Here is an 11,919-nt window from a genome sequence, read left to right as displayed (position 1 = left end):
AACTCGTTCCGCGCCGACGCGTTTTATTGATCCGCTCTGTGATATTAACAATGGCTCAAAATTCATACGTTTCCTGTCCCCAAAAACTCCTAATTCCCCTAAATAATTTAAATTATAATAAACTGTGAAGGTGTTCGGAATCTTGCGGGCCGGACCCTCGGCTCGTCGGGTCGTCATAGTCAGTGGGTTCTGGTTCTGGTTCTGTCGGACTCTTTGAATGTACGGACTCTAAGAAGTGCTGCGGGAATTGTTTTATCTTATATAAATAAAAAAATAATAATAGTAATAATAACAATAATAATATTAATAATAATAACAATAATAATAATATTAATAATAATAACAATAATAATAATAGCAATTAAAGGGACAGCGCATCTTATATCACCGTACAACAAGGAGGCAGAGAAGGACCCTAATCTAGAATTGGGGAGGGGTCTCTGCCCATGTCGTCTCAAAAGAGTTAATATCTCAATACGTTCCTAATCCACAATTATTATTATTATTATCATTATTATCATTATTACTTTTTATTTATTAGCACAATCCCCGTTTTTGATGTCTTCTTCATTTCGCGGCGTCCCGTCACTTTAAAAGGGGGTCTCTGCCCATTATTTTGGTGATTTACGCTTAGTTGATGGCTTTAAGGATATTATGAGGTTTTTTTGGTGGTAATTACCTTAAAATCGGGTTAAAAATAAACTGAATAAACTGTGAGCTGTTATCTCACTTTATGGCTCGGCCTCTTCAGATGTTTTACAAGGTTGGTCAACATATGGAAGTCTTCGGCCGTAATGTTGCCATGTCCTGTTGGCCCTTTGTACAGCGCTGCGGAAGGTGTTGGCGCTATATAAATCCATACATAATAATAATAATATCGATGTAAAAACTACTTTACTAAAATGTAAGATTTTAAGGGTTACTGTCCCTTTAAATACGGCAGAATTGGGTTTTTTTAACTGCCCTGTTGTTCGTAATTCTGAGCAGGAAACAGTTGGAAAAACAAGGAGACGACACTCTGACGGAAGCGGGAGATTCTAAAAGAGAATGGAAGGAAGATTTACTTTACTGAGGGTGGTAGATAAGGGGAACAGCCTCTCAGCAGAAGCGGTAGAGGGTAATACAGTGAGGGGATTAAACACGCATGGGATAGACATACGGCTCCTGAATCTAAGACGAGACCAACGACTGATTAAGGTTTGAATCTTTACAGCAGGAGAAATGTTCCCCCAAAAGATCTCTGATCAGCCGTTATTGCCCCGGTAAGGGGCAGTGAGCCGGCCGGTGACCGCGAGGCCGTCCAGATATTACACGCCGCGTTATTTCACCGCCCCCCCCATCTTCTGTAATTATATCCGGAGCCGATTCAGACAAAGCTCAGATTGTCCTGCGCAGCACCTGCCTCTGAAATCAACGACAGCTACGGCCGAAAGACTAGTGAAAGCGATGATATCGCCAATGAATTCAGGTCACAGGGTAACATAAACGTGTACAGATTTTACATCGCCAAGAGGGTGGTAGATAAATGGAACAGCCTCCCAGCAGAAGTGGTAGAGGGTAATACAGCGAGGGGATTAAACATGCGCGGGATAGACATACGGCTCCTGAATCTAAGACGAGACCAACGACTGATTAAGGTTTGAGTCTTTACAGCAGGAGAAACGGGGAGACCAGACGGGGGCCGGATGGGGCCGATCTGCCACCGGGTTCTGTTGTCTTTGTGAGCGTTTGCCATTGAATGTGAATTCTGTCCAAGGAGACCCTCAACAGACCTGCATGGTGTGAAGATTATGGGCCCCGAAGTAACATTAACACCCGGGTGCTAACAGACGCCGAGACAGATGCTGCCTCCCAGGGGCCATTAACACCTCTGTGCTAGAGACTAATGAGGCCTCGCCTGGCCCCGCCGGACACATTGGGGAGATATATTTGGCCTTTTACTAGCGGAGACCATTCTACCATCCCATCATGAGTGATAAAATATCTCCTGTCTAATTGCCCCCCCCACCAGGGCATAATCCAGATCGGGGGGGGGGTATCAGATCGTACAGACTCCGGAGCAAACAGCAAATGGGGACAAAACCTTCATCCCCCAGCTGGGCTTTCGGCTCACAAATGGCTCTTATCTCTCTGATTGATAGGAGCCCACCGGCCGGGAGACCCTCGGAGAGTCACATTCATATTCTCCTGGGTCCGGGAATTCCTTATTTACCTGGCCCTGGAACATGGATGTGTGATAAGTGGAACTTTAAAAACTGTAAGGAAGGTTTACTTTTACTGGTAGGGCAGTAGATAAGTGGAACAGCCTCCCAGCAGAAGTGGTAGAGGGTAATACAGTGAGGGGAATAAACATGCATGGGATAGACATACGGCTCCTGAATCTAAGACCCACTCGGTGTGATGCGTAACACTAAGTTACATTGTAGCCGCTCGGGACAGAAGCCGGCGTTGTTCTGCCGCGTGACGCGGGGCAACTTTCTGCATCAAAATAACACAAAAGAATAACTGTTCATACGGGGGGGGGGCGTAACACAAGTCACACAACTAGTTAATCACAAGTGACACAATGTAGCAGAGAGGCCACGATGACATCACGTAACGTTCCACATCGATACAAAGTAACAGCGCAGGGATCCGCCTCCTGTCCGCGTTACAATCAATGAAACAAATCCACGGACTCTGTGATTGGTCGGAAATATTTCCCATTTTATTTATTATTTATTCAGAGGAATTCGAGTGATGATCCAAACCTCCCCCCCCCGGCAGGGAATGTGTTAATGGCGTGCTGGATAGTTGAGTAGTGCATCCCTCTGGCGGTCAAAGGGTTAATTTGTACAGCCCCAGAATCTGGGTAATATAACCCCCTCCTCATCTCCTCCCTACTTCCAGATGTGCAGATCAAATAAGTGAGAGAGAGAAAGAGAAGATAGAGGGGAGAGAGAGAGAGAGAGAGAGAGAGAGAGAGAGAGAAAGAGAGAGAGAGAGAGAGAGAGAGAGAGAGAGAAAGAGAGAGAGAGAGAGAGAGGGAGAGAGGGAGAGCGAGAGAGAGGGAGAGCGAGAGAGAGGGAGAGCGAGAGAGAGCGAGCGAGAGAGGAGCGAGCGAGAGGGAGAGTGGGGATTCCTGAGAGGTATTTGGCGGGGAGGGGAGGTAGTTTCTGAAAGTGATCCGTGTCCCGGGGTAGGAGGGGTCTCATCTCATCCCACCGCTGCCTCCCTCTGCTTCTCATTCCGAGTTGGAGCTTTAAGCACCGAGGTCTCTCTCCCTCCTCTCGCCGTTCGCCGCATTAAGAGACTTTTTAGCTTTTTTGTATTTTATTTTGTAGTTGTTTTTCCTGGGGGGAGCGACTTCATTTATTCAGAGACCCCCTTCCCCCGTTACCCCTCGCCAAAGCCTCCCCACATCTGGATCGCGCTGTGGAAGTAGAGGGACCCCCGCGAGTTCCCTGGGTCGGCCGTGGAAGCGAGCGGAGCGAGGCGGCCAGGATGTCCGGACTGTCGGTCAACGACCACCTGGAGGGGATACTCTCCGACTTCGAAGGTAAGCGGGGGGGGGGGGCGTCCATACCTTATGTTCTACCCCCTCCACTGATTATAAGTCACCCCGTTAGAGCGAGACGGTCATATCCCCTCTATCAAACTTTACATTCGCCATTCACCCCCCCCATTAACCCTTCATGCGCTGGGGCAATTGCCCCCAGACTTGATAAATACCCCTTAGAACCGATCACTTTCGGAAGGCGAAGCTCTGAGTCATCTTACCCCTCTCTCCCTCTCTCTCTCCCTCCTTCTCTCTCTCTGTCTCCTTTCTTCGCTCTTTACCTCTTTTCTCTATCATATCCCCATCACCCCCTATCGCTATCCCACGGCAGATTTAACCCTTTGCACGTCATACAACATATCGCAGCTTAATCTAGGCAAAGTGCTGTGGTCCTCCGTCCGTTGGCTCTCATAGGGTTAAAGTTGCCCCCCCCCAATATTCTTTTATAGCTATGAACCACTCTTTACTGCAACAAAGCCGAGCCTGCGCCGGGTACCGTGTATAAGTAAGTTTCTGCTTTGGGCAGCGAAGGGTTAATACGGAGGCGCATGGTTTTCCTTAAGTGTCGGCTGGATCTCGGGCCGGACTCCTGGGATTCTGACCCCCCCAAGCGATGCGTAGTTTATTCCTCCCCATATCTTCACGTAAAAGCTTCAGTTACTTTGTACAGCGCTGTGGAATATGATGGTGCTATACAAACCGAACGATGATAAATGACTTGTGAAGGAAGACGCATTTCCCGGACCCCCTGGTCTTCTCAAATATGCCCCCTGGATTGAAATATGAGTGGGACGGGGGGGCATCATACCCCCCCCCCCGCCCTGACGGAGACCCACTAACAGCCCTCCCTGTGTGGCTCACAGCATCCACTACCTGAATATGAAAGGGCTTGGTGGTCCTGTGGCTGGAGTGTGGGGAGGGCAGCGACCTGCGGAGGGGTCAGCCCCTTTAAAGACCACCAAAAGTGCCCTAATGACATTAATGAAGCCCTCCTGGGGGTAAAGCGTGCCGGTGACAGAGTGGGCTTACAATCTAGTATGGGCCGTGACGTATCCTAAGGCTCAGCGCCTGCTGAGGGGAGAGTGGTAGATACGTGGAACGGCCGCTCAGCAGAAGAGGCAATTGGACAGACAGAGTGTCCACTCGGTTAATCTTCACCTCTCACGAGTGGGGTCCTCAGAAGCCGGAGCTGCGTATGAACGCGCAGTAAGGCTAGATTGTCAGCTCACGGGCCGGGTCCTCCGCTCCTGGTATCTGTCGGGGTAAACGTATCTTTGGCATGTATTGTACATCGCCGCGGAATATGTTGGCGCTTAATAAATAAAGAATGTTAATGATGATGACCTCGGCCGTGAGGTGGGGGGCCGGCGGCCCTGAAAATGCGTAACGCGGGGTCCATTCGCTTTTATTCAGGGGCCACTTACAAGATAACGGGGTATCTGTGCTGGGGGGGCAGTGAATCTGTGAGCGGCCCCTGAATAAAACAAATGGGCCCCACGTTACCCCTTTATAACACCCCCTCTATTCGGATCTGTGCCGACGCCCGGCGCTGGTGGTAATGCAGTCGGAGATGTTTGCCGTGGGAACGCCTATGGGCTGAGCGCCGGATCCTTTGTTGCTTTCATCTTAGCCAGTCAATAAGGGGCCCCTGCCTATGCATACATCAAAACCCCGTCCCCCATACCCCTGCCCTCAGCACCCGGCCAGAGGCTGCGCAGGAATTATGGGTAAAAGCGCATAAAATGCCTAAAAATGAGTGTGGTTTTTTTTTTTCTTCTGCTGCTTTCCACTCCCATCACTCTGAGCTAGCAGTCCAGTGATGCATGAGATCTGCCGGGCAGCCACGAATATACTCGTTACCGGCTCAGTGATGGGAGTTATGATTCCTCAGCCAGAGAGCCGACAGGTAGATTTTCGGCCGAACTGATCGAATTTTAAATACTAGAAATTAAAGGATTTGGGGTTTCATAAACTTTTTGATGTTTGCCCACAATTCTTTTTTGGGGCGCAGGGACTGGGAGGACTAAACAGGGACACTTGGGAGGTATCGTGACCCAAGTATTAACGCTTAATATTCTTTACATATAGTGTATGAATATATTTATTTAAATTTATAGGTAAATCGTTCCTTCGGTTCTAGTAAAATTCTCAATAAATGGTAAAAAAAAAGAGAAATTGCCCCAAGGAGCAGTTGCCTTGGAAACCATTACAACATTCCTGCTTATTGCACCACGGGGGGGGCTCTTGAGAACTGAATCCCCTTGTCTCCCCTCGTTGGGGCGGACCCCCCCAGAAAGCGTGCATGCGCCCCGTCGGGGGATCAGACGATTTACCCCTTTGAAGGAGCCGCCGCGTTTCGGTAAAGCGCGCGGGGGGGGGGGGGTTGTTTGCGTTTCCCGCCCTCCTGTCAATCACAAGGCGGGGGCGTAATAGGTGAGGTTTGTAAAATGGTGCTAAATGCAGCCATCAAACGGTTAATTCCCTGCACCGCGCGCCCAACGCTTTCCACGCAGCCGAGACCCGAAAAAAATAACAATTCCATTAACTTCATTATTTACATTTTGCCCCAAATTCTCCTTAAAAACGTAAACTGAAAAAAAGGAAAAACTTTAGCATTTTAATCATTTTGCTCAGTTTTTGCTTAAATTATTACAATTTCTAAAGCTCTGGCATTTTTTTTTTGCTGTATTTTTCTTTTTTTGGCTGAAATTCAGTGATTTTGTTATTATGAAGCAACCCCCCCCCCCCCCCGTTTTCCAGTCCACCCCCGGCTCATATTATCTCTACACCTTTAACCGTCTCATTTCTGGGTGTTTCCCCCGGCGACGCGTTTCGCTCGGGACTCGGTTACAGATTTTCCTTTGACTCAAATTATCTCTAAAAATGTATTTTTCTATAAAAATAAATCTGTAGCGCCCCCTCCTGCAGGGATCTCATCTGACGGACCGTAGGTGAGAGCGGGAGACCCCCGGCGGTGACCATGCGCGATCGCCCGCAGGGAGGCTGAGTGACAGCCCCGGACATGCGCTTCCTCCGGCGCAAGATCCCACTTGTCCCGTCGCTAAGGCAGCCCGTTTCCGGCGGCGACCGCTCTGAATTGATTTGGGTGGAGAAAGGGACTTTTTCCCCCCCGTGGCTTTCGCATTTTCCACGCTCGCTTCTTACCTGGAATGTTGGTGGAAAACAAGCAGTTTTAACAATTTCCTCCTCGTTTCCGTAGCCAGTGGTGAAAAATCCCTCAAAACCTCCTCGTCTCGCCCACCTGTTCTCAAGCAAAGGCGTGAGTTAGGCATTCAGTGCAGTAGACGTTCACTCACCTGTTCTCAAGTAACCTTTAATGTATACATATCCTTAGCCCCATCCAGCCCCCGTCTAGTCGCCTATCCCATGCATGTTTACATTCCCTCACTGTATTACCCGCTACCACTTCTGCTGGGAGGCTGCTCCACTTATCTACCACCCTCTCAGTAAAGTAAAACTTCCTTTCATTACATCTCACTGATCTGAGAAGGAGACATTGGCAGCCCGCAATGTTTTTTTCCTCCCCATTATGCTGGGCGCGTTCTGCGCGGGGGCCGGGTAAGCGGGGGCCGGACCTCCTCCGACACGAACTTAATTCCCACGTTAAGACGCTCCTAACCCTTTATTCAGCGACAACATTTATCTGAGATTAAAGAGGATTTACGGAAAACAGAGAATCCGACGCGGCTGCCAATAGAAGAATAACGGGGTTTATTTACCCCGTTTCCGTTATTAACCCCTTCCCTGCTGTTTCTATACACATTATTGGGGCTTTTAGGGCAGTAGAACCCTGCGATACCCTCATACCCAGCAAACATTCTGACGACCTAGAAAAGAGGGGCAACAGGGGAGGAAAGAGGGGCATCAGGGGGGAGAGAGGGGCATCAGGGGGGAGAGAGGGGCATCAGGGGGGAGAGAGGGGCATCAGGGGAGGAAAGAGGGGCATCAGGGGATAAAAGAGGGGTATCAGGGATTAGGGGACCAAAGAGGGACTGGCCAAGCTGAGCAGAGACACTAGGCATTTCTGAATCCAGCGCGGCCGTGGGACGGAGGTGTCCGTGGCTCTGCGGAGGGGGAGGGCAGGTAAATCCGCAGGTGTAACCTGATGCTGGACACGGAAAGAATGCTTTCCTGCCCTAGTAATTACTGCCAGTAACCCCTTCCCTGCCGGTCTCAGTGAACGCGCCTTTACGGGGTCCCGGAATAACTCCGTCCACGCGTTTCACATTTATGCTTTTTTCACTATTTTACCAATGGGCAGCTCGCCAGCTACTGTAAACTCCTACTCCCACCATGCTCAGCTGGTCCACGTCTGGCTGATTGCCATGAGGGGGTGTGACTTCTATACCCCAATATACGGCAAACACGGTGACGTTAGGGTAAACGGGGCCCTATATTCCTGCGAATGCCGGGTTTCCCGGGGTTAATGTTGTTCTTTTAGAGCAGAAATGCGCTAATAGCCGGTTGGTGATACCGGCCCTTTAATTAAGGGCACTAAAGGGCATTAATACCGTAAATGCCTCCTGCAGGGCCGTGGGGAGCATAACGCCTCCCCGAGGGGTACATTTCCTATAAATGCCCCTGGGTGAGACCTAAAGCCCGTCTGGTTAACCTGCCAGGATTGCTTTTATGAATCTGCGCACAGGTGAGCCTCTGAAAAGCCATTGGTCTGAATCCAGAGGCCTGGTCTGCCTGATGGGAGTTGTAGTTTGCTGTATAGTGGATATTAACTCATTCCGTATTTACAATATAATATAATTCCAATACTGATTCCACATAAAGAAGAGAGGGTGGTACTAGATAAGTGGAACAGCCTCCCAGCAGAGGTGGTAGAGGCTAATACCTATAGACACAAGTCATTAATGCGATGTGACCCCCCCCCCCCTCCCCCGTCCCATGCGGCTTCTTCATCCTCTGGGCTCTTCTTTCACATTTAGCTCCAGGTTTCTAAACAATTATCCCCAGATAGGCATGCAGGGGCAATTATCTAAGTAATGCCCCACTGGATACTCGGAGGAGGTGGATCTGCCCCCTAAATATGGATGCTTGGCATACTTGAATAGGTGTCATCAGCTGAGGCTTCTGGGAGCTCAGGGCAGGACTGGACTCTACCCCCCTGGGGGGCGGCGGGGGGGGGCAGGGGCATGTGAAAGTCTGTGCTCAGGGGCAGGATTAGACAGGATTCCGCTTGGTGCCCCGGACTCGACCTGTTGACACCCACCAGGCATCAGACATGGGGGGGGGGGGTGAGTAACAGCCGAGGGGGGTCAGCATTTAATCTGGACCTCTCTATCTGCATTTAACCCCTTCCATGCCTCGAGGTTATAGATTTTGCGAATGTTTTCCCTCTTAGGAAGCGGGTAGAAGGTCGGCGACCGCCTTCGTCTCACACGGCGGGGTCTGAAACTATAAAATATTTCAGTATTTTCCTCCTATTGTCTTCACGTGGAAGGCGAATCCTCCTGGACTCTGTCCGAGTTTCCTTCCCCTCCTTGGCCGTCTTCGTTTTCTATCCTCCTGGAATCTTCAGATCTCCTCGCTCTCCCCTCTTGTTTCTTCCCCGCTGGTCATTCTCCCCAACGTGCTCTCTGTCTTCATTTTTTTTCTCCTTAACTTTTTCTTCTCTATATCTCTCCCCCCGAAGTTTCTTCTCTCTGCCTCGCTGTCCCCTTCTCTCTCTGCTCTTCTTTCTTTCCCTTAATTTCCCCGAACTCTGGTTTTTCTCCTTTCTTACAATCGCTTTCCTCTTCTCCCAATTCCAACGATTGGAATAATAATTACTAGATTTCTGATTCTCTTCGGATTTTTATTTCATGGCGCCTGATTCTTACGTTGCCTTGGTGCCTGGATATACTGTGTATATATATATATATATAATGGATATACTGTATCTATATAATGGATATACTGTATCTATATAATGAATATAATGTATATATATATATATAATGGTTATACTGTATATATATATATAATGGATATACTGTATCTATATAATGGATATACTGTATATATATATATATATATATATATATATATATATATAATGGATATACTGTGTATATATATATATATATAATGGATATACTGTATCTATATAATGGATATACTGTGTATATATATATATAATGGATATACTGTATATATATATAATGGATATACTGTATATATATATATATATATAATGGATATACTGTATCTATATAATGGATATACTGTATCTATATATATATAATGGTTATACTGTATATATAATATAATGGATATACTGTATCTATATAATGGATATACTGTATATATATATATATAATGGATATACTGTATCTATATAATGGATATACTGTGTATATATATATATAATGGATATACTGTATATATATATATATATAATGGATATACTGTGTATATATATGTATAATGGATATACTGTATCTATATAATGGATATACTGTGTATATATATATATAATGGATATACTGTATATATATATATATATATATATATATAATGGATATACTGTATCTATATATAATGGATATACTGTATCTATATAATGGATATACTGTATATATATATAAGTGATGGCGATCTCCCCCTGGAATGTTCGCGTTGGTGGGATACAGGACACTAAGGAGATACTATCAGGGTTCCTCTGGTTTGGAGGTGGCCCCCCCATTGCAGACAGCGAGCCGGGGGGGTCTCTTCTGGTTGTGTTCTCTGCCCCGCTGCCAAACCAGAATGGGATTTAGATACGGTCTCCCCGTGGTTCCTGGGTGGAGGGGTCTCTCGGTCTCTTTCCTGATTCATGTCTGTATGGAAGGACTATAATCGTTCTGGGGATTTCTTTTCCTCGATATCCCTGACAGCTGTCTGATCTCCGATCTGCTTCCCGTGCTCTCTCTCTGACTCGGGCGTGGAATCCGCGACGCTCTAATCTCCTGTCTGCGATCTCTCTTTCCGTTTCATCCGAGGGATCCCAGCGCGTCCGTCTTCTGTCACCGCGCTTCCTCTCTGTTTTTTGGAGATAATTCTGTTTTACAGGAGTGTTTTGGGGGGGAGCCGAGAGGCGCTGCAGATTTTTTGGGCAGCCGCTTGCCCTGAAATACCCCGAGAGTGCTGAATGTGTCAGAGTTCCGCTGGGCAGCTGCTGTCTATCGGACGATATTTCCCCCTCTTCTTACCCCTTTTATAACTTTTTTTCTGTGCTCCTCTTAATCCCCCCCTGTGCGTTTCACGCTTTTTTCCTCCCCATATGTTTGACTTCCGCCGTTGCTTTCGTTCCGTCTCATTGCGTTCGAATTCTGCCGTCATTAACCCTTTAAAGACAATGGGCAGCCCCTAAACCCATCGAAAACAATGCATTTTGAGCCCGTACATGTACGGGCTTTGTCATTAAGGAGTTAAATGTTTCTTTTGATCCACAGAAGAGAATATTTAAATCAATAAACAGATGGTTTCCTTATACTCGCCTGCGACACGGTAGTCTCCGACTGGATACTATTTGTAGACAATACACCCACGTCGATGAGCACTTGTAGCCCCCTGTGCCGCTTCTGCCGGGAGGCTGTTCCACTTATTCACCGCCCTCTCAGTAAAGTAAAACTTTCTTAAAATTAAACTTAAAGTAAAACTCTCTTATTTTACGCCAAGGGTTCCAAACTTAGGGCCCAATACTTTATACAGCTCTGACGGCGGGGGCCCTGACAGCGGCTCTTGCCATTGGATAAAGCAGCTCTACATGTCTTTATTAACCCCGTGCTGCCATTACATTAGCTTCATTCACAGGATTGGCATTGATCTCACAGTACTGGCATTGATCTGGCTGGCTGAGGGTTATGGGAGTTGTACCGGGGGGGTATTCGTCTCCCAGCTGTACCGTCTGACTCCTGCCTTTATCTCTCCCCCTCCAGCCTCTCCTCCCTTCCCCCGCTTATCTAATCTGCCTCCCTTTCTTATCATTAATTGCCCATCTCATCAGAGGAGACGCCGTTAGGCTTTCCCACCGTGAGAACGTTTCGCATGATTCCGTTTAAAGGGTTAACGTGCGATCCTGTCTGCCCACGAGGGCCGCGCTCATCCGTGTTCACATCGCAAGCCGTTTGATGTTACATCCAGGTTAAGTTATGCTAAAGAGCTGCGCATGTTTAGGCAGAGGTGTGCACACATACCTGTGGAAGTTAACTGCGTGAGTGCCGGGGGAATGGTATGTGAAAGTGTTAAAGCCGATTCGATTTCTGCTTCTCAATAGGCCTGGTGGGGAAGAGAAAGAAGGGCAGGCGGTGGGGAAGAGAAAGAAGGGCAGGCGGTGGGGAAGAGAAAGAAGGGCAGGCGGTGGGGAAGAGAAAGAAGGGCAGGCGGTG

General features: G+C 47.8%; 1 protein-coding gene across 1 annotated transcript in view; it reads left to right on the top strand.

The window, feature by feature from the left end:
* The first annotated feature begins 2,585 nt into the window (after window positions 1–2,585).
* LOC149285730 (uncharacterized) overlaps window positions 2,586–11,919 on the top strand; it is a 43,239-nt gene continuing 33,905 nt past the window's right edge. The window contains exons 1-2 of the mRNA XM_089494821.1: window positions 2,586–2,595; window positions 3,392–3,538. Coding sequence (XP_089350947.1) covers window positions 2,586–2,595; window positions 3,392–3,538 — 157 coding nt within the window. The remainder of the gene's footprint in view (window positions 2,596–3,391; window positions 3,539–11,919) is intronic.

This window comes from Sceloporus occidentalis, unplaced genomic scaffold (assembly GCF_023333645.1).
Source record: "Sceloporus occidentalis isolate IW3139 unplaced genomic scaffold, rSceOcc1.0.p SCAF_76, whole genome shotgun sequence".
Classification (NCBI taxonomy): Eukaryota; Metazoa; Chordata; class Lepidosauria; order Squamata; family Phrynosomatidae; genus Sceloporus; species Sceloporus occidentalis.
The sequence above is the reverse complement of the archived record's forward strand: the minus strand, read 5'-3'. Positions and strand labels throughout refer to the sequence as shown.